Source organism: Pestalotiopsis fici (genome assembly GCF_000516985.1).
Source record: "Pestalotiopsis fici W106-1 unplaced genomic scaffold PFICI_Scf_9, whole genome shotgun sequence".
NCBI lineage: Eukaryota > Fungi > Ascomycota > Sordariomycetes > Amphisphaeriales > Sporocadaceae > Pestalotiopsis > Pestalotiopsis fici.
The window spans coordinates 370559-395137 of NW_006917099.1; the positions used below are offsets into that span (position 1 = coordinate 370559).

Below are 24579 nucleotides of genomic sequence, written 5' to 3' on the forward strand. Positions count from 1 at the left end.
ACTAGACCTAGAGACATATATGTCAGTCATTATCGCGAACCATGAATCAACAATTGTAAAAAGTTAAGGAGTAGCCTCTCGTTATGTTCCAACGCTTGAATTGAGCGCAATCTTTCCGCCAACAGGGAGGGGGGGTGGAGCAGTGCGAGTCTGAGGTGACATCACCATGTGTCGCCTCTATGTATGTCCCAGCCAGCAGCAGCAGCCCCAACGGCTTACCAGTGCCGCATCCTTCCCTCTGTACGTCACTCATCAGCTCGTTCACTCATCAACTCACCACACTACTGGAATTTTCGGCCCCTTTCGGGAACCGAAGCAGATAGTACAGATCATCACCCTCATAACGTGTAGAATGAAGAAAAGATAAACCCCGGCGGAGATGCTGAGCTTGTGCGTCATTGGACATGAGAATAACGCGACACATTTTCCCTCGTAGGTGAATGCTTGGCATTTATAAAATTGTAGTACCCTCTAAATCCAAGCCTTGCGTGTCTAAATGCACCATTCTTCAATAGACTACCAGCGACCATCCATTCCCTTGGCAACTGGGCGCTCTATCTATACCTGACAGGCTGGCTCCCAAAGTTGTAAACACCAAGCCCCAAGCATTGAGAATCTATCATGGCGAACAACAGGAGCCCTAGCCGCAGAGGCTCTGATGATACATTGAACGATACCATGCGCGTACTTGACGCCGAGGACGGGACGTTTCATTCAGCCCGGCACTACAGACAACCACATCGATCTGTTGGCTTCTGGCATCAAGGACTGAGCAAAGTAAGGGCAGAGGTGATCAAGAAATGGGCGCTCACTGGTAAGTCTATCGGCCAGAGCAAAGAATAACTCGATAGTATCATATAACTAACACTATCTTCTACTCCAGTGCTCATCCTAATAGTCTTCATCATGGCTGTACTCGCCCTATACTGGGCGGTCCTTTCTCGTGTGCAAGATAATATGCGCTCCCTGACTGTGCAAGTGGTCGATTTCGACGGCCAGGTTGCTCCGTATGATAGCGTGGTGCCTTTTATAGGACCAATGGTGACCGAGCTGGCTCAGCAGACCATGGACATGGTGGACGTTCCCTCGGTTGGGTATGAAATCGTTCCGGTCCGCAGCTTTGACTGGGATCCCATTGCGGTCAGACAATCCGTCTATGACTTCCACAGTTACGCGGCCATTATCGTCAACCCCAACGCAACGGCGCTGCTGGTTGATGCTGTCGCGAGTGGAAATGCCACCTATGATCCGACGGGGGCGATTCAGATGATTATCTTGTCGGCGCGGTCCGAGTCCACGTACTACAATTATATTATACCGCAACTCCAGGCGTTTACCGATAAACTCATGTCCCAGTTCGGACCGGCCTGGACGCAGCGTCTCGCGAGCAACGACTCCGTCACCAAGGAAATGCTCAGCGCCGCGCCCACGGCCGTCAACCCGGGTATCTCGCCCTTGATGATCGACCTGCGGCCATTCCAGCCCGCGGCGGCCACGCCGTCGGTGAGTATTGGCCTCATCTACCTCATCATCATGGCCTTTTTCTCCTTTTCCTTTTTCCTGCCCATCCACATGCAGTACATTCAGCCCGCCGGTCACCCGCCGCTGCACTTTTGGCAGTTCATCGTCTGGCGCTGGGTCGCGACCGTGACCGTCTACTTTCTCGTCTCGCTGGCCTACTCGCTCGTGTCGCTAGCCTTCCAGATTCCCTTTTGGACGCCGCCCGGCAGCTCCGTCGACGTGGCTTTTGGCGCGACGGCCTATGGCCGCGGCTCGTTCCCCGTGTACTGGATGATCAACTTTGTCGGCATGATTGCCCTCGGCCTCGCCTGCGAAAACGTGGCCATGATTGTCGGCCAGCCCTGGACTGCGCTGTGGCTTATCTTCTGGGTCATTAGCAATGTGTCGACGGGCTTTTACAGCCTCGATCTGGCGCCCGGCTTCTTCAAGTGGGGATATGCATGGCCTCTACACAATATTGTCGAGGCGAGCCGATCTCTCCTCTTTGATCTGCACTCGCGGATCGGGTTGAATTTTGGCATCTTGGCGGCCTGGTGCGCAATCAACACGGCCCTCTTCCCGCTGTGCTGCTACTTTATGCGCTGGAAGATGGAACATGGTCAGCGAAAGTCGCAAAAGGCCCAGGATCGGTATTCCGTGGATACGAATAATGGCCAATTGGAGTTTGCAAAGGAGCAAGGACAGTTGCCGCCAATCCGAAAGAGAGGATTCCTGAGAGGTGTATAAGATGCAACGAAGCACGTGTAAAGTAGATTTGCATTTAGCGAGGCGTTTGTCATTCTGCATTAATTGTATTATATCATCAAGATCTCAGTCATCGCTACCTTGAATATCGCCGAAAAAGACTGTGTCATACATCATCAGGTCCAGCCTCTCCTAGTCGTTGCAGACGGGTTTATAAAATTCTGTAACCCCGAATATTCATTCATGATCGGGGATACCCCGAAGCTTTAAGAGACAGTGCCCGAGTTGTCGGCGCAGTCGAAAACCTTGGCAATCAAGCCGGTGGCATACGCCTCTTGAATTGACAAGGCAACACCATATCTGGTTCTACAGTCAGTACATGCATGCAAGGGATAGGGAGGAGAAAATCATAAATGTGACTTACGTTCCGCCAACCACCATGAATAGTCCAATGGCGATGACAAGTGCATGAAACCACCATAGCGCCTTGTTCTTGCCAGACAAGGTCTTGTATCCCTTGAAGTCGTGCATCCAGAACAGCGCTGGGAAGATGAGACAAAAGGGAGCCGAGAACAGACTACCAGCGAGGCCGAGGAGGTAGTTGAGGATGGGCACGGCCTGGCTGATGATGAAGGCCAGAGTACCCAAGACAAGGTTAACGCCCAGCCAGGTGCTCCAGTGCACGAGCGTGTCGGCCTGCAGATGGCTGGTGTTGCGGAGGAGGCGCACAAACAGATACTTGGCGGCCACGTGCTGGTAGATGCCGTTGCCAATCACCAGTCCCGGAAGGGCCACGCCGTAGCTGATCTTCTTGAACAGCACGCCGGCGCTGCCAAATGCCGGGGTTGTCAGCCACTGTCCGCAGTAGCGGTAGATGACCAGGCTGAAGACGAGGTACATGGCGCCGACCAGGACGCCGGTCACGTAGCAGGCCTTGCGGTAGTCTTGAGGTCTTCGCATCTCGGATATAATTGGGAGGTACACTGAAACACGCTAGGTCAGTAACCACTCCGGCGGATACTCTGGGATAAAACTTTATAATTTGCACTTACTCGAACCGCCTGATCCGCATAGGAAAATGTTTGCTGAAGCCGTCATACCAGCGGCAAAGGTTGGGTACGCCATGGACCTGAAGCCGAGTTCATAAGGGCCAGTCTGCGGTGCTGCAGCAGGACGGTCTTGTTGCGTGACGGCAATAACAAAGATGAACACTGCGATGAAGAAGGTGATGAATCCAGCCCTGTAGAAAGAGTATCAATATCATTGGCCTTCAAGATACTCATGTAAAAAACGTACCAGGTGAGCCAACCCAACCGTGAAAATGTTCGTACGGCAGAAAAGCCAGTAATGAGAGCAGCAGAGACGAATGCAAAGACTACAGTACAAGCGCCATGGTCCGAAAGTGCGTTGAAGGCCGTGTCAGTAGAGACGATACCAGCCGCCGTGATGAGCACCTGAGCAAGCAGGATCATGATTCCGCATACTTCGCGGCCCAATGGACCCCAGAGGATGGCACACGCATCGGCAAGTGCTGTGATGGAATCAGTCGGCCGTCATGCTACAGAATCGGGGGACATCAAAATGGCTTACTGTGGCACTCGGGATGGCGGTTTCGGAAGTCTCCGATCAATATCGCAGTGTCTATACAAATCAGCACACAAACACTTTTATGCATTCGCTACATGGAGAAGAGAATGCTTACAGGTATTCAACGCCTCCCAGCCCACAATCGACAGAGCACCTCCTACTGCTCCCAACGTGCCCAGTGATCCCGGCACGGCGAGAATGCTCATGGCAAAGTTGATCTTGAGGAAGATGACGGTAGCCCGCTGCCAGCTCACGGTGCGAAAGTCGACACCATCCTCGGTAGGCTTGAAGACTCCATGAGCCTCGGGTGATTTCTCCATCTCGCCCTCTACAACATCGTTGGCGGACCAGCCCTCCGCCGGCTGTATGGTGTCCTGGCCGATACTGGATACCTTCTTTTCGGAAGACATGGTTGGTAATTCCTGATCTGGGGACTCGGCTCTGCCGGTTTGATCGTCCTTCAAGTTTTGTGATCTGCCACAAAACACAATTCCAGAATAATTATTTGGAGTTCGTGGGGAATGGCGAGCGCGCCAATATGTATGTGTCGTATAGTCGTGCATCTTATCTCGCCTATCTTCAGGCCGTTATCACGCACTCTGCTGTCTTCAGTCTAGCTTGAATTTAAGGTTGCAGCTTATCTGCCCCCAAAGGTGAGCGGGCCGCGCACCCAGTCTTCTATACTACAACTGTTTCGGGGACCAATTGCCGACCCACACACATACCAGCCTTTATTGAGAAGTTACCCCGGATTTCTCCTTTCTGGTCCCCTGGTCAGCAAACTAGGGGGTCTCGATGGGTCGATTGGATGTTGTGCGCGTGGTTGTAGCCGTGCTTGGAAACCCACGGAGTAGATTGCTTTATTCTCAGCGTCATACCAGAAACAACATAAAACTCACTTGTTGGCCAATAGCGTCGATGGGCTGATATCTCTAGATATGCCACAGCAAGACGTGGTCGGACTGAGCTGAAGATTCTGACTTTAGTCTGGTTTCCCTCATGATGATAACACTTCCCGACCTAGCGTTCGGATCACTGTTCCGTCGATATGTAGTGAGGGCACTCTCCAAATCTTTCAATGGTAATTTGGAAGCAGACGATTTGATATCTGCAGAACGCAAAGGAGGACCAGGGCTCATTGTATGTCCTGACTGACAGAGTAGACGCCATGTTTAGTATGAGTTGTTGTTCTATCGTGTATCTAAACGGCAGATCAGGAAAACATGATTTGGTGATGATGAATTCTCTTCATTATGTATGATAGACTGTCTTGTAGTACCCGTGCCTCCCACTGCGGACCCCCTTTTGATTTTTATTCCTTCCGCCAATGTGAAATAAGTTAGCAGAAGTCTCGGTACCTCGGCTCTACGGTAAAAGTGCATTATTTAGCAACAGTTATTCTCTCTCTTCTTCTTGGGAAAAAAGGAAGGGAAAATTGGAGCAAAAGAGAAAAAGGCAAAGACAGAGTGTAAGGGAAGAAAGTCAAGGAACTGGGGATGAGATTGTCAATCGAGCTGTGTTGGAGACTTCTGCTAGTACCCAATGCTCTTGCGAGCGGAGTGCTTCATCACTAGTTTTGCTAATTTAGCCATATCGTCGCTCTCGCAAGCCTCCTCACCGGGTGCCCGGTTGTGTAGTAGGCGGAACAGCCCAGAATTGCCATAAAGACTGTTCAAGGCCAGAGCCAGCACGAGCAGAGAGTAGAGCCACCCGCTGAGCTGCTTGTAAGACCAGTACAAAACAATAAGCGTCAGCCCATTCATTACGACGAGAATAACCGCATTCAGACTCGAAGGGGCCACGTCGACACTGTGGGTCACTGCTTTGCTGCTCTCTCGTTCCACCGCGATGGTGTGGCAGACGAGCTCAATCGCTCGTCGCGTCACGATGTGATCGAACGCTTCCACATGGATATTTCCTCGACCCGTGTACAGCTCAGAAGAACTGGTCACGTGCTGGATGCGTTCCAATAACCGGCTGCAAAATGTCTGGCAGTTGTTGTTCATGACATTGTAGGCGACTGGCATGCTATGGAGGACTTGGCGCGCTGGATGGCACTTGATTAGTTTATTCATCAAGTGGGGGTATTCTGTACAAGCTGATCGCTTACCTTGATCCCTGATCAGGTTGTTGGAACACATTGTGAATCCAATAAACCTCGCATTTTCCAAGACACCTTCCTCGAGTGTAGGGTTCTCTGTTGCATCCAATCGAACACGGCCACGAGAGACTGTCAACTGGCAGAGTATCGATTCTCTCAGATGTCCATCATCACGCTTGATCAAGAGTGCCCAATGATAAAATGTACCCAAAAGGCATCCCTTCAACCGTGCAGAGATCAAATGTGGGCTCTCCGCTCGTGGAATATCCATCCTACTAAGGAATGAGGCAGATCGGTCTATTCTTGTAGCTAAAAGGTAGACGCGCCGGCGTTCAGAGACTAATCCATATTTCAAAGACATCCACCTGATGAACGACGCTGTCATCATGCTCCATAGGACCGGTTCGTGCACAGCCGGGATGGAGAGGCCCTTGTTCAGGGCGGGCTCGATGGCAATTTCTGCAACTAAATGACTGTAGAACTGTCCGCCAAGGCTGTCTATGAAATCTGTGATTATGTCTTCGTGTCCGTGTTTGAAAAGGTCAAGCCTTTTTGGGTCGTGAAGCAAGGAACCGCTTGTTTTAGCTCTTCGTAGAAGATCATGGCGAAATTGTGCAACGCATCTTAACAAAGTAGTCTCGGACAAGCGGACGCTCATGCTCAATCCGAAAGCAAAGAGAAAATACTCGTCGCGCAGGCCAATGCCGTTGAAAAGGCAATCAAGTAGAGGCGACACCTGATCCACGTGATCAAGTCTGAATTCGTCTGTTACTGTTATCTGTGATGAATAATTCCACAGGGTGTGTCCCCGGATAGCTCGAAGATACTAGAAATCGAAATAATGAGTATGTCAGACGAAGGGAATATCAAGAAATAAATGCTTGCGTAATCGGACTCACCGCTAGAAACCGAAAACCTGGATCCAAACACCAAGATGGCATTCCGAACGTGGGCTTTACTTTGCGGCCGCTGATGGGATGTCTCGATAACATTGTCAATTTGCTATCAATTGTGACTTTCAATTCAACTCTTATCTTCGAATCCATTGGCAACTCGAGTTTCTGGATCTGGTGCGTTTCGAAATAGGTAGAGATATGTTACTCAAGAGCGTAGGCGGTCGGATTCTCGAGGATCAAAATGGTGAAGCTCAATTAATCCGTCAAAGTGAGAGTCTTGACTAAGCCACGCCATCGGTTTCTATTTGAAAAAGAGAATTTGAGAAAGAAAAGAGAAAAGAAGAAGTATAATAAGAAAGAGAAAAATTGATCTTCAATTGCCCTTCGCGCGTTCAGTCTTGTCAAGGTGGACATCATTTTGTGGCACTGCGATGCTGTCAGATCAGGGGTCTACCGGATGTCAGATAGTTGGCCAGCTGATGCATGCGTGCCCGAACCGCCTGTATCTGACCAGATTGTGAGTTGGGGGCATCTTTTACCAATAGAATGTCGTTGGTTAATGTGTTGTGCTACAGCCAGCAGCGCCCGAAGTACACAGCCACCGCCCGCGGACAGTGAAGTAGCCTGCCATTGCTATCACCGCGTTCAATATACAGGCTGATTGGTCGACTCATGAATGATGGCCCGACTTGATACAAAATGGCTATGCAATTGTAGGCAGTTACTGTCGCTCGCTCAGTAATAATGCTATTTCGTTTTATTATTCGTATTACCAACCAACTTTTCTTCAATTCACAAAGCACGATGATTGACTGGTTGACAGGCCTATATTTCTAATCGTCGATTAAGCACTGCCTGGAGCAGAAGTCAGCCCGCCGGCAACCTTATCCTCACTTCATATACTGGTTTCAACAAATATCACAGATAATCATGAGAGACGTTTCGCGACAGCGATGTTGATTAGAACTGGAATGAAGTCTCTTCAAAGCGCCCGAAAAGTGTGCGCGACCGTATTACAAGTCATTTTTGCACCGTGGCGAATCACTTACGATCCAATCGCTGAACTACTTCAAGCGAATGATGCCGCCGCCGATGCCGCCGCCGATGCGCAAGCGACAATCAATAGCTCAAGCCTGTCGAAAGCCGACATCTTGACTTCATCTTGGATAGATCGTAAATTGTCGGAGCTATCCTGGGTGGGCATCACGGTTCGTGGTTTTAACTCACGTTTGATGGTGCCTCTTGACTGACATATTGCTTCTCCAAGTGTGCACTACTCGCCGGTGTAGTGAGTGCCGTGTTTTCCTGGAGAGATATCGATCAGATGTTTTGGGCAACCAAAGGCCTATGGTACGGAAGTCTCATTGTGGACTTGACATCGATCAGCCTCGCGATGCAGCAATCTCTGGCTTTGAATCGAATATGTTGCGGCTCCGACCGATGGAAGCGAATCCGCACAATGCTAGGAAAGCGAACGGACGACCGGGACATCCCCAAGCCTCGGTGGGCTCAAATGTACGTGTAGCAAGTTCCCATAATGTTGCTGAACATAGGATTGATCCTATTCCTGGCGGGGTTGGTATCGGAGATCTTCGCCCATCTCGAGTTTCCAATGTCGTCCGTTGATGTCAAGGTACGTTTGAGCACTTCCCAAACCATGAACGTTGAACTCACAGAATTGGTGTGATAGTACTTAGTTTTATTGGGTCTGGCGGCCGGCTTTTCTGCGATCACATACTTGGCAAGCTCCGCTTTGTTATATCACCAGACGTTGGAGGCCTTTTCCAAATAAAGTAACATGGTAGCTTTGGCCACAACTTCTCTCGAGTCAATTAGATAGACATAACTTATAGAATCCCAGGGTGATAAGCTAATGTCAGGTAGGGTGATACGCCTTGTATACCTGCAAAGCACCTTCGATACTTTGAACCAGGCCAAAGAAGACGGTGAAGAAAATAGCAATCCAGAATGTCCACCACTGTACCCCGTCCCGCCGATCATGCCACCACTGTGTAACTGTCCGCAGTTTCGTGTCATCGAAAGATTCCTTGAGCTGGACCAAGCGATCCCTCCAAAACCTGTATTTTTCTACATGTCTGATTGCATGACCGCATCTCAAAGCTGACATGTCAAGCTCGTCGCGATTGCCTTTTCTGCGATACCATCTTTCGACTCTCTTGTCTCCCCTGGGAAACAATAGTGCAATGGTCTGTAAAGTCTCCTCGACGAAGCCCGGAGGGAATATTGTGGAGATTCTGCATATAAAGTCAGCATGGAGGAGTGTTTTTTCTTCGTATGTATGGAGGGCAATACACCCACTCTCTTTGATGCTGCAAAAATGTTGCATGATGGAAAATGGTGACACGTTGGACATCTTCTCGAACCAGCAGATGATCTGCCAAATTGGTGGTGAGCTGAACATCGAACCCGGCGAAACGTTCTAGGTCGACAACATTGAAACTCGCCTCGAGTTTGAGGCCTTCGCATGGTAACTCTGGTTGGCCAGTGAAAAGGTCCAATGTTCCCAAGAAATCATCGATAGTACCAGCCTTCCAAGTGATTGTGTCTCGCCCCGTATATGCGTACTCAAACATACCAACATCAATCATGAGTAGAAGACGCACGGCCAAGTCGATTGAGTTGTGAATCACGTTTTCAACACACGTCGGGTGGTCGGCCATGAGCCCTTGTGTGATGTCTGCGTGTGAAGTTCGGAGGCGGATCTTCTTGATCAGATCGAGGAGCTTGACATGATTGGATACAGGGAGATGCTGGCCATGATGCATGGACATGGTGGATATTTGTCTGCACTGGCGGCTATAATAGTGAAAATACGGACTTAGTTGACTAGCCTGAACCGAACCAAAGATTTCTTCCGCAACCAGGGCTTGAACCTGCTGCGAGAGGTTCTGCGCTCTCAGTTCAAAGCTTTCCACCACCATGACTGAGAGTTTGAGCTTCTAATATCGCCTCGGGGTTGTCTTGTACGCTAATACTGGAGTTTTTTTTGAGGTCTGTCCCAACAGCTTCCATCATAAAAAGAATATAGCAAGTTACCAGGACATTGGAATCAGGCTAGAGGATGCCAACAATACCATGGGATTCAGCTCGGGTAATCGATACCCTGCTTCTAATTGGTCTGAAATGACGTCCGTGTAACCACCTGAACAGCATGGGGGCTGCGTGCCCGAAAAGAGGGGAAAGGAAATTGTGCATGAAGCTGAGTCTGGCTTTTTGGTGGTCATCCTTGTCGTATTCCACGCCCCGAAGACGCCCAGCACTTTCGGTATGAGGCGCATCGCGAAATATTCAAGGTCGGAGAATTGATGGATATCATTCCGGACCTTGTTGGGAGTAATCAAATCTGGTCGCCGGGACTCCGATGCTCTCCATCTTTCCGCAGCTCCGGCGGCCCACTTGGCCACAACCACAGGACTCGATAGGTAAATCATTCGGACCTTTCAAAGACTCCAAGATGTCTTACTGGGAAGCCACGGGGCCAGCCTTGGAGGCTTACAATCAACTGATACCAAGAATCTACAAGACCCTGGAGGAGAGGCAGGGGCCTCTCCCCAATTCAGATTTCATTTGGTTCGGTCTCTACATGGTTGGGCCCGACATGGAAACTGCAATGCCGCACATCATGTTTACAGGAGAGAACAAAGTTGCAAGAAAAAGAGCAATGAAGATCATCAAAGAGAGCAGGCTGTTGGCCGAACACCCAGGGATGCACGTTGGCCAATGGGCCGAACCACCACATATCGGAAATCAGACACTTTGTGGTGGCACTACAAGCACAAAAGCTTTCAACGGTCGAAATTTGGATGAGAGTCGCCGCTACTGGGTCCAGCTTGAACAGTTTCTCACAGGTTCACGTCGGTCCACAAGCCTGAAAATTCACTTTGACCACGGAACAGTATCTGCAACCAGCGGCCTCGGTTGGGAGCTCGACGACGTCCAATACTGGCTGACCGCAGCTCATATATTTCGCGATCCACGACTCTGGGAAAATCTCCACCATAATGAGTCAGACACAAGTTCCTCGGAATTTGAATTTGATGGATTCAGAGACTATGACGTGCACATGAATTATGATGCCACGCCAGCAACTGAAGGCCATCCAACCATACTCTCAACGGACGAAGAAGGCACCGTTCATCCATTGTCTCCCAGTTCAGATGTAATCCACAGAGGTTCAAAATCACATACAGCAGAATCTCAAGGAACAAAACATCTCAAGGCCCAAACGTCAGGTGCATCTACCCGAACAATGCTAACGAGCATTCACATAAGCTTAAAAGACTGCCTTTTTACCTCGACTGCACTCGACTACGCTCTTTTCAAATCACCCTATGGGAGCTACCATAAACCATACCGCGGCATGGAGCTTCTGACCTCGGCTTTGATCGTTGAGCCTACAGAGCAGGGGAGCATAGCTCAGGTTCACTCGTCCCATGGAATTCTGTCAGGCACTATCAAAAAAAGTGCCACACATGTACTGCTCCCAGGCAGCACAAGATACCAAGAGGTCTTTGTGGCTTACCTAGACTCGGGTGTTCGCGCCGGGGACTCGGGAGCTGTAGTCGCCAACGAGACGGGCCAGGTGTACGGTCATATAGTGAGCGGGAGCTCCACGTCGGTTGCATTTGTAGTACCGCTAAGCCATGTCTACAATGACATTATCCAACAATCGCATAACAAGTCACATGCTGGCTGGAGTCAATACATGAAATCGCTCGAGGGTCTCCCTAACCTGGGGCGTGACAAGTACCCAACCTCGTGGGCACAGATCATGCTTGATAAGAGGTGGATCGCATATTTGGGGACGCTCAAGGGCCACAAGGGTCTAGTCCGCTCAATGGCCATGTCGGCGAATGGCCAATTCATGGCGTCGTCGTCGGCAGATGCCACTGTGCGGATCTGGAACATCCAAACGGGTGCGCAACAACAAGAGATTGCCAATCGCATGGGCCGATTTCCCTCGCTGGCGATCTCCGCTACTGGACAGTTTGTGGCGTTCACGACCGACGATCATTTTGTGCAAACCTTGGACGTCAAGACGGGCGCAATACAGTCAGTAATCGGGGTTGGCAGCGCCGAAGGTCCTGTTTCGTCAGTGGCAATGTCGGCCAACGGCCAATTTGTGGCAATAAATCAGTATGTGGAACTACGAACGATAACAACAGACAATCAATGGGTAGGCACCGTCAGTATCTGGAATATCTTCACGGGCACCAAAGAGTATGATCTACAATGGCGATGTTCCAAAGCGTACGCGTACATTCCAATGGCAATATCATCTAATGGGCAATTTGTCGCCTTGGCGTCGAGCCCAGATGGTGTTGTACGTGTTTGGGATGCTAAATTGGGCCAGGGCGAGTACCTATTGAAAGGCCATAGGGGTTGGATCAACTCATTGGTGATTTCCCCCAATGGAGTATCCGTAATTTCGGCAGGCAATGATAGGACAGTACGGATCTGGGACGTCAAGACAGGTGCAGAGCAACGAAGACTTGTGGGCCACAGGAGTCCGATCAAACTGTTAGCAGTCTCGACAAACGGTCAGTACGTTATCTCGTCATCTGAGGATGGGATGGTGAGAATATGGGACTTCAGAACGGGTCAGAAAAAGCAGACGGTGCAGGATCTGAGGGGCCGGATTCAAGCGGTGGCGGTCTCCAGGACTGGAAGATTTTTAATTTCTGCATCAGAGGCCAATTTACTGTTTGTTTGGCAGTGGACTCCAATTGAGCGAGCTTCAGAGGCTTCACGAGTATAGAAGAATATATTTGTTCAATATCAGCGGTCTCTGATTAGCAGCACAACTTCCACTATGAACATCATGTACTCTACTCTCAGCCATAAGATATAAGCGACATATGTGGTTCATTCGCAAGCAAGATATCATGACACTTGCAAAGCATATTTACCATGACCAATAAGCGCTGTGAAATTCGCCAAGCCCCAGGGCATACATTAAAGCTTATATCCTGAGTCTTATTGGAGAGTCGACTTCACTATCATGACGGCGTATTTCCCCTTCATATTCCGTCGGTGGCAGTATAAATCCAGACACGCCGACCCTTTTCATCCCGGTCAGAACTATGCACATGGCCTTCACTGGTGACGACGCCTCGCTCTTCACCGACTGGCAGAACGACATGAAGACCGGTCTTCAACCAAGGAGGCTCATATGAGCCTTGCTTCTGGTATGTTATCTTTACCTGAATGGCTTGAGCAGCCGCGGCATACGAGATGGTAACTGAAAAGAGATCTGCCTTGGCTTCAGGACTAATACCATCGTCTTCCAGCCAATCATTCGTAAACCATTGTTCTTGTGACGAGGATGACGACATGCCACTCGAAGCCTCTGCCCCGATATCAGCATGTCGAGGGCTGGGCGGGGGGAATATCTCCACGCCACGCCAGTCGTCCTTGGCCAGGTTGGGGAACTCGACATCGTCGCCCGCGACGCAAGTGGTCGGGACGGTCTTGCCAATGGGGATAGCCGACCCGATGCGTGCAATGACTGGGATCGAAGAATGCCAAGTAGACGATATCTCGTGCCACTGTCCAGCCGCCAAGAAATCGTACGGCGCCGAGGTGTTGAGGAAACCCGGATCATCACTACGCCCTGGGAGGTAGACCCTCGCCGAGGATACGCCGGGCTCATATACGCCAGCAATCAAGAGCGCGTCGCCAAACCAGTATTGCGAGTCACCTCTGGTGATCTCCTTGGACCACACCGTCGGGTCGGACTCATAGCCCCAGCCAGTCCATCTCTGGGGCGGAACGGCGGTCAGGGCAGACTTGAGCATCAAAGAGTACGTGTACGGCACAAGTTGGTATCGACGCTTGATTGCGGCCCGGATGATGGGGGACACGGAAGGGTACTGCCAAGGCTCAATGACGTCTCCCACGAGATTGTCGTTGGGGTTGGTTTTGTAGCAGTTGATGGCAAAGCGTGGGGAATGGATTCCCAATTGTATCCATCTGACCAAATGCTCGGGAGTCGGCTGTGGTCCTTCGAACCCACCGATATCATGGCCGTAGCACTACAGTCTATATCAGTATCATTCTTGGACTGGCCAAATTATTGACTTACTTGGAGAAGAGAGAAGCCAGCGTTCAGTGCAAGTGCATTGGCACCCTTCATGCCCTCCCAGCTGGTAACATTATCACCACTCCAGGAGCTGGCACAATATCTCATGGTGCCAGCCGTAGCAGACCGGGTCAAGACCAGGGGGCGCTCTTTCGGCTCTGCTTCAACCGTAGCATCATGCGAACTCTTTCCCATGAGCTCGGTATTGACCGCGCGGCCCCAGAGTCCAATGTGCCGACGAGCCTCACCTTTCGGAATGTCGATTGTCTCGAGCGAACACTCCCAGTCATCACGTGCAATGTTATACTCATTGTTATCGTTCCACATGGAATCGATACCAACGTGCTTGAGATCGAGAACGCCCTGGTACCACCAATCGTAACCTGCCTTGGAGGTAAAGTCAATGTGACTGCCCTCACCACTCTCACCGCCTCCCGCACTCCACAGCCTGGCAACGGCCGTTTTACCAGTCCCGGGGTCCTTGAAGAATGCGCCGGCCTCGGCCAAGGCGGGATAAGCCGGATGATTGGCCAAGACGTATGGCTTTACATTGGCAAGCAGACGCACACCATGCGCGTGCGCCTCGCGCGTAAAGGCGCGTGGATCCGGGAAACGGTGGTAATTCCATGTCATGACATTGCGAGTCTTGGGCTCCGTCTCGGCCACGGTGTAACCGGAACTCATCTGGAACGCAGAGCAGGGCATATCGTGCTCCTCGCAGTTGCGGATGAAGCCGAGGACGGCATCACAGGCCCGGACAGGGGCGTCCTCCATCGTGTACTTCATGCCGCCGCCAATGTAACCCATCATGTAGCGGGGCACCCACAGCGGGAAACCGACGAGCCGCGCGTACGACTGCACGACCTCGGCGACCGTGTTGCCGACAATGAGGTACTCTTCGAGGCCGCCGTAGGCCTGGCGGTAGACCTTGTAGTGTCCCCAGAGACCATCGATCTCTGACCCGATGGACCAGCTCCCGCGAGCATGCGACGTCGAAAAGATGCCGACGCAGCCCTCTGGCGTCGCGTTGATGAGCCACGGGATATGCTTGTATAGCGGATCCGTGCGGTATGCATCATAGCCAAAGGTGTCTGAGGCTGTAATGAGGAATCCTCGGCCGCTGAGGTCCATGGGAGCCGCCTTCTCTCCAAGCCCAACATGGAGAGTGTCCTTCTTCCAAGCTGTATAGTGCGCAACGCCATTCCCATCGACGGCATAAGAGCGAAAAGGGAGATCTCTATGCACGGGGGTGTCTACACCGTCAAGACCTAGGGAGACGGTGGGTGCTCCGGTCCACTCAATTGTAGCCTTTATTTTTCCGCAACGAATGATGCGAGATGTCCCATCTTGACCATGTGTCACTTCAGGGACATGATCACCAAAATCCTGTACTGGTTTCCTGGCAGAAGGAAAAGGGGGCAATGGATGATCAGGCGTGGTGAAAGTAGTGCGGAATATATTTGAGGTCACTGCCTCAAACGTCCACTTGTATGTCTGCTCATTGCCCAAACTTGAGTGAAGCGCGATGAAAGTGTCACTTTGACCACCCTCAGCGTCCGCTGCACGCAGCTCGTATTGTTGCGGGACGAGTTCGTGCTGATTTAACATATTTAAGGACGTGCCACGAGATTGCTACGAATAGAAAGGTTTTCACAGCAAGTTATTAAAAATAATCAAGAGTTCTTAGAGGATCATATATGTTATAATAGCTTCAATATTCTCGGGCATGAGTTGAATAAGTAGTCAACAGGAATGCTTGGAATCATGCGGGGTTTGGCTTCATGGTTCATACAAATTCGGCCGGTGATATCCCGTACGGTGCTCTGATTAAACACACCAGACGACTGACCCAGCAGGTTTCTCTGAGTTCAAGCTTCCGTACCATGATCTTCCCGCCTTTGACTGGTCCACATGATGCCGCATTTGAGTGGAGATCGTTGGCGCCCCAACGGATATCGCATCGCGGGGAAATCTCACGAACGTCTGTTAGCCAGTCACAGGGGAACGGGGGCTAGAGTTCCCCAGATTGGAAGCACTTATCCACTCTGGATACCGCAGCTAGGTATGCCCCCAAGCCTTTATGCGTTGGCACACACGAAACTCGGGACTTAGCTGTGGGCCGAGTCTTGGACGACGAATCTGCTTTGGGTTTGGCCTACACAGGCGGTCTCGTATACACCATTACCTTTTGTCTTGTCTCTTTGCAAATGAGTGTTCTCGAATCACTGCAATCACGTTCGTAGATAAATGGCATCATCTCGTATTCCGCGTCCACCATAAGTGAAACAATGACATATACCGAGTTGCAAAGGTGAAACAAACAATAATGATTAAGAAGTCTTTGTTAAGTTATGCTATAGTAAATCCAGTCGAGAAGGACACATCTGGTGTCTAGATCTTTCTCTCAAGATTGGGCACGGGATCAAACTTCGCACTGCAATTACATCTTCCGTCGTCACCAGGGTAATACAGCTACCTATCTGTCACGCCAAGTCTCAGATCAACAGGAACCAAGTTCTAGTCAAGGACTCGACCTGCCAGAGAAGAACCACTCTTGTCCTTAGTCTGCGTCTTCTTGAGAGCTCGGCCTGCCTGGATTTCGCCGAGGAAGCCGGCTGGTCTTCCGCCCGAAGACGGTGCTGGCATGTCGCCAGCAGCAGGCGGAGGGGGCGGCGGCGGGGGAGCCATGCCAGGAATAGGAGGAGGGGGAGGAGGTGGTGCATCGGGTGCGCCGGTTGGTGGCATGGGCGGGGGCGGGGGCGGAGGAGCAGAAGGACTGGCCTCGGGCATGGGCGGTGGAGGGGGTGGTGCGGAAGGCGACTCATCCGGAATGGTCGTCTCAGCCGGCGGGCTCATGGGAGGCGCAGGAGGAGGCGGAGGCGGCGAGGCGATCGCCGGCGATGCAACAGCGGGAGACGCAGTGTTAGACCTGTTCCCAGCAGCTGATAAAGGTCGAGGCGGGCCCATGGAGCCAAACAAGAGAGAAGCCAAATGCGCAGCACCAGCAGCGGGGCGGTCGTCATCCGAGTCCTCCTCGTCATCATCGTCGCCGGAACCCCACTCATCATCCGTGTCAGGTCGCTTGCGGGAGAAGTTTCCAGTAGGCTGAGGGACTACAGGAGCAGCTGCAGGAGCAGAAGCCTTCTCCTGGGTCATACGATGGAAGGGGTTTGTGGACACCTCGGGCTGAGCAGGGGCTGGCGGTGCTGGGGGAGCAGCCGCAGGAGCGGTAGTGTTGTCGCTTGACATCATGCGGTAGAAGGGGTTCTTGCTCTCGGTCTCCGTCGGAGGACTTGCCACGATGGTTGGCGGCGCCGGGGCAGCTGGAGGTTCTGGGGCTGCTGGAGCAGGTGGCGGGGACTTGTGCTCCGGTTCGTGCGTGGGTGTCGAGGCCTGGGGTGTGATCTGTTCAGGTCCCTCATCATCAGACGAGGAATCATCGTCGTCCATAGCATCAAGTTGTCGTTGAAGTTCAAGTTCACGCTGGCGCGCAGCCTCGATCTCGGCACGACGAGCAGCAAGCTTGGCCTCCTTGTCCTTGGCCTCGGCCAAAGCAGCCTTCTTCCGCCTCTTTTCCTCTTCCTTCTTCAACTTTCCTTGCTTCACCTGCTCCTCCAGGGCTTTAAGACGAGCATCAGCGGCATCTCTCTCGTGAGCAAGCTCATCTTCTTGCTGCTTCGCTTGTGACCTAGGGCACGATTAGACTTTGCTGGGAAATGATCATTTAGGTCAATAGAATGCACTTACTCAAGCTCTTCAGCTGCCTGTCTCTCCTCTTGTTGTTCCTTCTCGAGTCGTTCCTGCTCAGCCTTCTTCGCGGCTTCTTCTTCAGCGACTTGCTTGGCAGTAGCATCGTCGGCCTTTCGTCCTCTGGATGGAGGTGGCGGTGGCTTTTTGGCAGCAGGAGGGGGTACACCTTGCTCTTCAGCAAGACGTGCCTGTCTCTCGGCTTCGCGTTTGGCATCTTCCTCTTCTGCCTGCTTGAGCTTGGCAGCGCGCTCGGCTTTCTCTCGCTCGCTACGCTGTGCCGCAGTCTCGCCAGGCTTGGATGGCGCCTTGATGCCTAGTGCTGCTAGGCGCTCGGCCATACGTTGCTCTGCCTGTTGCCGAATGAATGCAGCTCGCTCCTCGGGAGTCTTGTAGGACGAGTAAGACTTAGCTCCTGCTCCTGCGGGAGGAGTCTCTGTCCGTGCAACGGAGCTTGGGCTGTCGATTCGGGGTGGCGCCTCAGCCCTCACGGGCTCGGCAGTGGCAGGTCGACCACCGCTACGGTCCTGACTCCGAATGCGAGCAGCACGGCTGGAACGCTGGAGGTCGAAGATAAAGTCACGGACTTCATCTTCAACGCCCAGAGCATCCTCCCATCTTCGCTTCTCGTGCTCATTAGCAGAAGTCTGTCCACCTTCCTTCAGGCCGTCTTCTATGCCACGGGCAAAGTCTCTGACGCTGTCTTCAACTTCGCGAACCAAGCGTTCATTGTTTTCTTTCTCGGTTCTAATCTTGATATTCTCCTCTTCCAAGCGCTTAGGGGCATCAGAGTCGTCGCCGCTGACATCAATCTTCTTTCCAGTCAGTGCAGCAGTGCGCTGCTGCATCATGGCCTTGGCTCGGGCCTTGAGTCTGTCTGACTCGGTAATTGCGCCACCTGGTCCAGTTCCTACAATATTCGAAGCGCTATTCGGGTGTGCCTTGGCATCCTTTAGGCGGAAAAGCTCTAGCTTGGCATCAGCAATGGCTTTCTCAACCCTACGAACCTCAGAGGCCACTTGAGGGATCTTGTCAGTGAGATTCTGGAGCTGACGCTTCATAGAGCGCCTCTCGGCCTCGGAATCTCCGCTAGCCAAAGCTGCATCAGGATGACCGTCAATATCATCCTGAATACGCCTGATTCTGCGGTAGAGCTCATCAGCTTCACGGCGATCTCTCCTGTCAAGAATATCGTCTTCCTCGAGGGCGGACTCATCCTTGAAGTCCATAGCATCCAGAAGGACTTGCTTCTCCTTGATCTTCTTCCGGAGCTGATCTAGACTCAGTTCATCGTTCGAAGTAACAGATGCTGGTGATTCGGGTCTTGGTGATTGGTTGCCCACACGGCGACGCGCTGAAGACTTGTAGCCAACATTGTCGTCATCATTCTTGAAGACGGTAGCATCCTTGCGTCCAGCAGATCCAAACGAACCAGGAGTACCGCGCAGTGAATGGCTCTTCATGTAGCTGACTCCAGTCTTTTGAGGAAGTAGAGAAGCACCGGAGGTCTTCCTGAAATCAGCCTCCTGGTTGAGCATGCCTTTCATAGTGCCGAGGGCTTCATTGAAATTCCTTGTGGATGGCGGGACCAATTCCGGGGGCAGCTTGTTGGGAATAGGGTAGCCATTGAGCTTTCGGTATATCAAGTGCATGGCCACGGCGAATTCGTCGAGGTCTAGCCGACCCTTGTTTCCATGATCTGCCAGCGTCCAAATCCGTTCGAGGTCTGGCTTCTGCAAACCACTCTGTCCCATGATCTCAATAGCTACGTCTCCACCAATATAGCCCTTGTGGAGACCGTCCCAGGCTCGGAACAATTCATCGTAGAGTTTCTTCTCATCTTTGGTGATGGCCCAAGGGATCACAGCATTGCCGGATAAGCCTGCAGTAGTAAAACCGCCCTGCTCACGACCCTGCTGCGGCATCATTTGAGCTTTCAAGGCATCAATGTTGGGCAGTCCACTGGCAGGAGTGTTGACTAGACCCCATTGTCCAGGCATACCAGTAGGCTGGGCATTGAGAGGCGCCGCCGGTGCGCCTAAACCACCAGCGAAACCAGTGGGCATGGGCGGCATGGGAGGAAGGGGTCCGTTATAACCAGTAGCTTGGGGGTTTGTACCCGGAAAGCCGGTCTGCTGAGGCTGCAAGCCTTGAAACTGACCTGGGTAACCAGTGACCTGGCTGCTCAACTGGCCGCCAGGGAAACCCGTCATCTGAGATTGCAGCAGTTGAGAGTTGGATGCCTGCGGCTGCGGCTGCACAATCGTCGGCGGCGCGGAAGTATTGGTCACCGTGAATTCTGGGGCATTTGTAGCACCAGCCCCTGAACCTGCAGCATCGTCGGCGATGCTGAAATTGATGATATCTACCATGCTAGAAACCTCGTTCTTGATGTTGTCGGGCAACGTTGCAGGCATCTGCTTGCCCACCATTTTCAAATTGCACAGATACATGGCCAGAGCAAACTCTGGAAAGTGTAGCTCACCAGATCGCGTCGTATCGGCAAGTGTCCAGATGTGCGACAATGAATCGCCATCCAGCCGCGATCGGATAAGCAGATCTCTTGCCTTCTCTCCCGACATGGTAGTTTGACCTTCGCCAACTGCCGACTTGAAGAGGGTCTCGAATTTGGCTTGATCTTGCGCGGTAATAAACGACAACCGAATGTTGGGGATCTTGTTCGAGGGCTTTTTCTCGGCTCTTCGGCCTGTCGGTTGACTCTGAGCTCCGCCGGTCTTGAAAGAAGCTGCCATGGCGGAGAAGCCAGTCGGCTGTGCTGTCATGGGCTTGGAGGGAGGGGGCGGGATGCCCGGCGCCGGCTGAGGAGCCGGCGCAGAGAAGCTGCTTTGCGGCTGCTGCTGTTGTTGCTGCTGCTGCTGCTGGTTGAATTGCTGCTGGTACTGCTGGGGAATCTGTGGCATCGGAGGAGCGCCGGTCTGGAAGCTCTGTTGCGGTTGAGGTTGGCCCGGATAGCCAGTAAATTGCGGCTGGAGGCCTTGCTGCTGCTGGGGCATACCGGTCGCCTGCGGTTGCATCATGCCACCTGGCTGACCCGGAAAGCCAGTGTACTGCTGCGTCAAGGGAGCTTGACCAAAGCCCGTGGGCTGGGGAGCAAACGGACTCGGCTGCTGTCCAGGTTGTTGTTGCTGCTGCTGAGGCTGTTGCCCCATACCGAAGGAGCTGCCATACTGCTGAGGACCGGGGCGCAGACTGTTGCCGCCGCCGATGAAAGAGTTGGAATTGGAGTACATGGTGTCGGGCGACGATAAGTTCGACAAAGGAAATGCACTCCGAGCTTGTAAACAATGCAAAAGAAAGGGCGCGATTGGAGCGACGAGGCTCCTCAAATTGATGATGGAGGCAGATATCTAAGGAAGGAATTGATTGCAGGTCGAAGTGCAAGCAGGTGCAAGGTGTAATTAGGTGCAGATGACGACGGTCGGTAGGACAGACAAGGAGTGGCTTGGGCCAATTTCGCGCGCGTGGAACCGAGAGAGAGGACCAGAGGCTAGAGCCGCTAGACAGACTTCCACTTAATAGAAGGACCCACACTAGCCAGGGGGGAAGGCAGTCTCGACAGTGATCATTGAACAAAAAAGTGGTGGAAACTTGGGCTGCCTCCGGGGGGCGACTGGAGAGGTTGGCGCCTGGCGGCCTGATGTCAGGCCTTGAACAGGACAAGGCACCAATCAACGCCCGTGCCCCTTGCGCCTAATTGGGTGCCACTCATTACCTATATATAAACTGAATCCACTATCTTATGCTCCGTATACTCCTGATGCGGTACATAGTATATGGATTATTGGATTGCTCGGACAAGTGCAATCATACTTACTCATCCATTGCCCCAAATTATTAGAAATAAGATGCATCAAGCAGTATATATATATACTCCAATGTTTATTAATATTACCATCTCATTTCATCGTGAGCCAAGTCACAACCTGGGGTAGCATGACCAATTGATCTCTTCTACCCTCTTCTTCTCATTCTCTGAGATCGATTGATATCTATCTTTGAACCTCTGGGGACTCTACAATGAAGTTTCATTGGAACTACGCATATACATCGAGTCCCATGGCCACGACGCTTTTGTCTTCAACAAGGCAACCCAGTGGAAAAGCAGATGCTATTTCTACAGCTCTCTCAAACATTCCCAGAGTTCATGCAAATGTATCATGAGCTGATGTCTGCCAGGCATTCACCATTGCACCTACAGAGCGGTGCTGGTAGGGAACAGGTCAGCATTCTGCTTAGCCCACGATGTCAAGTCAAGCTTGGACTTTGCTGCTGCAAGAGCTCCGCTCAAACCATACTGGGATTTGATACCCTCAACGCGATGGGTCGAGTTGATATTCTTGACCAGCACAATTTGGTAGCAAGTAGCGCTACCCTGGCGAGAGATGATGGTGGAATAGGCGAGAAAGTATTCCCAGATCTGAGTAAGCGTCAGTCTCGAATTCAATTTATACTTTTCTGTCACGTCGAGAGCTTACGCGGTACCAGCGGTTTCCGTACTTGGCAATGACTTTGTCCTTGTTGGCCAGCCAATTCCTGTACCATCTCCATAGGGTGGCCGAGTAGTGAACACCAACGGTATCGATTCCTTTGATCTCAAAGCCGGCAGCTTCGAGCGAATCGACGAAAAATCCAAGAGGCGTCGAGGCATCGGCGCCGGGGAAGATGTACTTGTTCATAAAGAGACCCCAAACGAGGTCTTCGTACTGCCAGGGCTTACGAAGACCTGCAATCTGAAGAAAGAAAGCGCCATCGTCGTCAAGCATGTCGTAGACCTGCTTCAGAAACGTTTTAAACTTTCGTACGCCGACGTGCTCAGCCATCTCCAAGCACGAGATTTTATTGTAGCCGCCCTCCGGAACGGGGATATCACGGTAATCCATGCAAAGAATGTTGCTCTGTTCTTTGGAGATACCAACGTCACGAAGCGCCTTATTGCCCCAAGCAGTTTGATTTCGACCCAAAGTAATTCCAGTAGCCCGGGCATCAAAGTTCACACTGGCAAAGCGTGCAAGCGTTCCCCAGCCGCAACCAATGTCAAGGAGGGACTCCCCCTTTTGAAGCTCTAGCTTTTCGCATACAATGGCCAGCTTATTATCTTGAAGTTCCTCCAGAGTTTCCTCCTTTTCGATGTCGCTGATAATGCCAGATGTGTAGATCATGCGAGGGCCTAGGAACCAGCCGTAGAAATCGTCACCGCGGTCGTAATGGTCGCGAACCTGCTCCTCGTCTGCGGAAAATTCATAGTCAAAACAATTGATCAGTTGTTAATGCAGCTGGTGATGAACAGACCTTGAGATCGAGAGTGCATAATAACCTCAGGAATCATCTGGAAGATGAAGAACTTGCAGAGACTCCAAGTGAAGCGGAAGCTGGCCCAGTCATGTCGGTACTCCATTACCTCGAGGCAATCGCCGTTAAAATCAACCTCATTATCAAAATACATCTCACTAAAGGTTTCGAGAGGGATCTTGGTTTTGCCTTGGTACTTGAGGCGGTCCGACTGATTCTTGAAAGTGAGATAGTGCTCGATAGGACGGCCTGGATACTTGGCCTTCTCATTCTTGCGGGGGGCAAGGGCGGAGGCTGTGATCCAGAACCCAGAGAGAATCGGGACGAATGTGAAGAGACTGAAGAATATGGCAGTTTTTATGCCACCCCCGATCTTCCAAGAAAGCCATAGCGGCACGCCGGCAACGGCGGTAATCAGCGCGATGGTCGAGAAGCTGTCGCTGCTCGCGGCATCGGCCGGAAGAGGGGCATTTTTGATAGAAGGGTACTATTCACAGTGTGGTTAGGGAATGCCCAAGAAGAAGCGCATTTCAATCGTGCACACAATGTATATTGGAGGAGAGCAAGCATACTGAAGTGGTCCTCACTCCACAGTCCTCTGACTTCTCGAAGGCAGGAGTGGGAGCTCTCGGGGTTTCGACGAACTCAAAATCGGACTCGCTTCCGTTGGCGCTCGCGGGCTTGGACATCTTGAGGAATGTAGCCCCTCTTTCCAGCGCATACAGACAACAATTTGCTTTTTCGTCCTTTTCTTCTTTTACGCGATATGACAGAACATCATGGAGACAAACATTAAAGGGTGGTAAGGAGGGCATGCGAGACAGATACCATAAATGTTCTTGGGTCCTATTAACCAGGACCCTTGTAACGTCGACGTATCCGGGTATGAAGCTAGCTCTTTCTTAGCGCATGGCATGTGGTTTCTAGAAGGGTAGGTACACCGATGGTACTTGTCATTTTGACCGCCTCGGCCTGTTATCTTACATTCGATCTGGGATCTTTGAGTGGGTGGATGGCGGCAAGTATCACCCCCACTACATTATGGTCAAAAACCATGTCAATTCACTGTTTAATTCACTGCGAGAATCAAGAGGACTGATAAGGGAAGAAGAGGTCACAACACGTTCTCAAACCAGAAGAACAACATATATAAGAAATTGTCCTTGAATGATGTGGTATTTGCTCACCATTGTTCATCTTGGACCGTTGCTACTATTGATTCCACAGCATCCGAATTGGATGCCTTTTAACGTAGAGAGGGTGAGCAGAACGAGCAAAGAATCGATTAAGCCCTGGATTAATGCATGTAGCTTGGGGCTGGGGCCGCTATCATGTCTCATGGCAGTCCACTTATGAATTGCAACGTAACTTGTCATGCGCATAATAGTCGATAAGACGTTGATTCGTACCAAACAAACAAGAACTGCAAATGCTGCATATGGGTTTCTCTAATTTTCAGGCCAGTTTTTCATTGGCATATATCATTAGCACTCAATTGGAATTATTTTGACACTTTCGAAGGGGCGGTAAGATGGTTGTCGAAATACCTATTCATTCATACACAACGGGATTCATTGGTACGTGTTTTCCTCCGTTTCAAGTACCATTTAAGAGCTATCTTACTTGTCCAT

The 24579-nt window shown here is 51.5% G+C and overlaps 8 protein-coding genes across 8 annotated transcripts; 2 read left to right on the plus strand and 6 right to left on the minus strand.

The window, feature by feature from the left end:
- Positions 1-621: 621 nt before the first annotated feature.
- PFICI_11528 (uncharacterized protein) lies at positions 622-2247 on the plus strand (the record flags this gene model as incomplete). Its single annotated transcript, XM_007840109.1, has 2 exons — positions 622-814; positions 884-2247. 2 exons carry the CDS (start codon positions 622-624, stop codon positions 2245-2247), a joined length of 1557 nt encoding a protein of 518 aa, XP_007838300.1.
- Positions 2248-2471: 224 nt separating this feature from the next.
- On the minus strand, positions 2472-4202 carry PFICI_11529 (uncharacterized protein; the record flags this gene model as incomplete). The annotated part of the gene is made up of 6 exons (XM_007840110.1): positions 2472-2565; positions 2630-3188; positions 3258-3445; positions 3502-3736; positions 3796-3846; positions 3908-4202. 6 exons carry the CDS (start codon positions 4200-4202, stop codon positions 2472-2474), a joined length of 1422 nt encoding a protein of 473 aa, XP_007838301.1.
- Positions 4203-5324: 1122 nt separating this feature from the next.
- PFICI_11530 (uncharacterized protein) lies at positions 5325-6885 on the minus strand (the record flags this gene model as incomplete). Its single annotated transcript, XM_007840111.1, has 3 exons — positions 5325-5839; positions 5903-6719; positions 6793-6885. The coding sequence occupies 3 exons, from the start codon at positions 6883-6885 to the stop codon at positions 5325-5327; spliced, it is 1425 nt and encodes a 474-aa protein (XP_007838302.1).
- Positions 6886-8665: 1780 nt separating this feature from the next.
- PFICI_11531 (uncharacterized protein) lies at positions 8666-9731 on the minus strand (the record flags this gene model as incomplete). The annotated part of the gene is made up of 2 exons (XM_007840112.1): positions 8666-9044; positions 9109-9731. 2 exons carry the CDS (start codon positions 9729-9731, stop codon positions 8666-8668), a joined length of 1002 nt encoding a protein of 333 aa, XP_007838303.1.
- Positions 9732-10264: 533 nt separating this feature from the next.
- PFICI_11532 (uncharacterized protein) lies at positions 10265-12568 on the plus strand (the record flags this gene model as incomplete). The annotated part of the gene is made up of 1 exon (XM_007840113.1): positions 10265-12568. The coding sequence occupies one exon, from the start codon at positions 10265-10267 to the stop codon at positions 12566-12568; it is 2304 nt and encodes a 767-aa protein (XP_007838304.1).
- A 262-nt stretch (positions 12569-12830) lies between these two features.
- Positions 12831-15499, minus strand: PFICI_11533 (uncharacterized protein; the record flags this gene model as incomplete). The annotated part of the gene is made up of 2 exons (XM_007840114.1): positions 12831-13844; positions 13895-15499. 2 exons carry the CDS (start codon positions 15497-15499, stop codon positions 12831-12833), a joined length of 2619 nt encoding a protein of 872 aa, XP_007838305.1.
- Positions 15500-16408: 909 nt separating this feature from the next.
- PFICI_11534 (Actin cytoskeleton-regulatory complex protein PAN1) lies at positions 16409-20889 on the minus strand (the record flags this gene model as incomplete). The annotated part of the gene is made up of 2 exons (XM_007840115.1): positions 16409-17579; positions 17639-20889. 2 exons carry the CDS (start codon positions 20887-20889, stop codon positions 16409-16411), a joined length of 4422 nt encoding a protein of 1473 aa, XP_007838306.1.
- A 962-nt stretch (positions 20890-21851) lies between these two features.
- Positions 21852-23637, minus strand: PFICI_11535 (uncharacterized protein; the record flags this gene model as incomplete). The annotated part of the gene is made up of 4 exons (XM_007840116.1): positions 21852-22076; positions 22135-22886; positions 22949-23435; positions 23521-23637. The coding sequence occupies 4 exons, from the start codon at positions 23635-23637 to the stop codon at positions 21852-21854; spliced, it is 1581 nt and encodes a 526-aa protein (XP_007838307.1).
- Between the last annotated feature and the right edge of the window lie 942 nt (positions 23638-24579).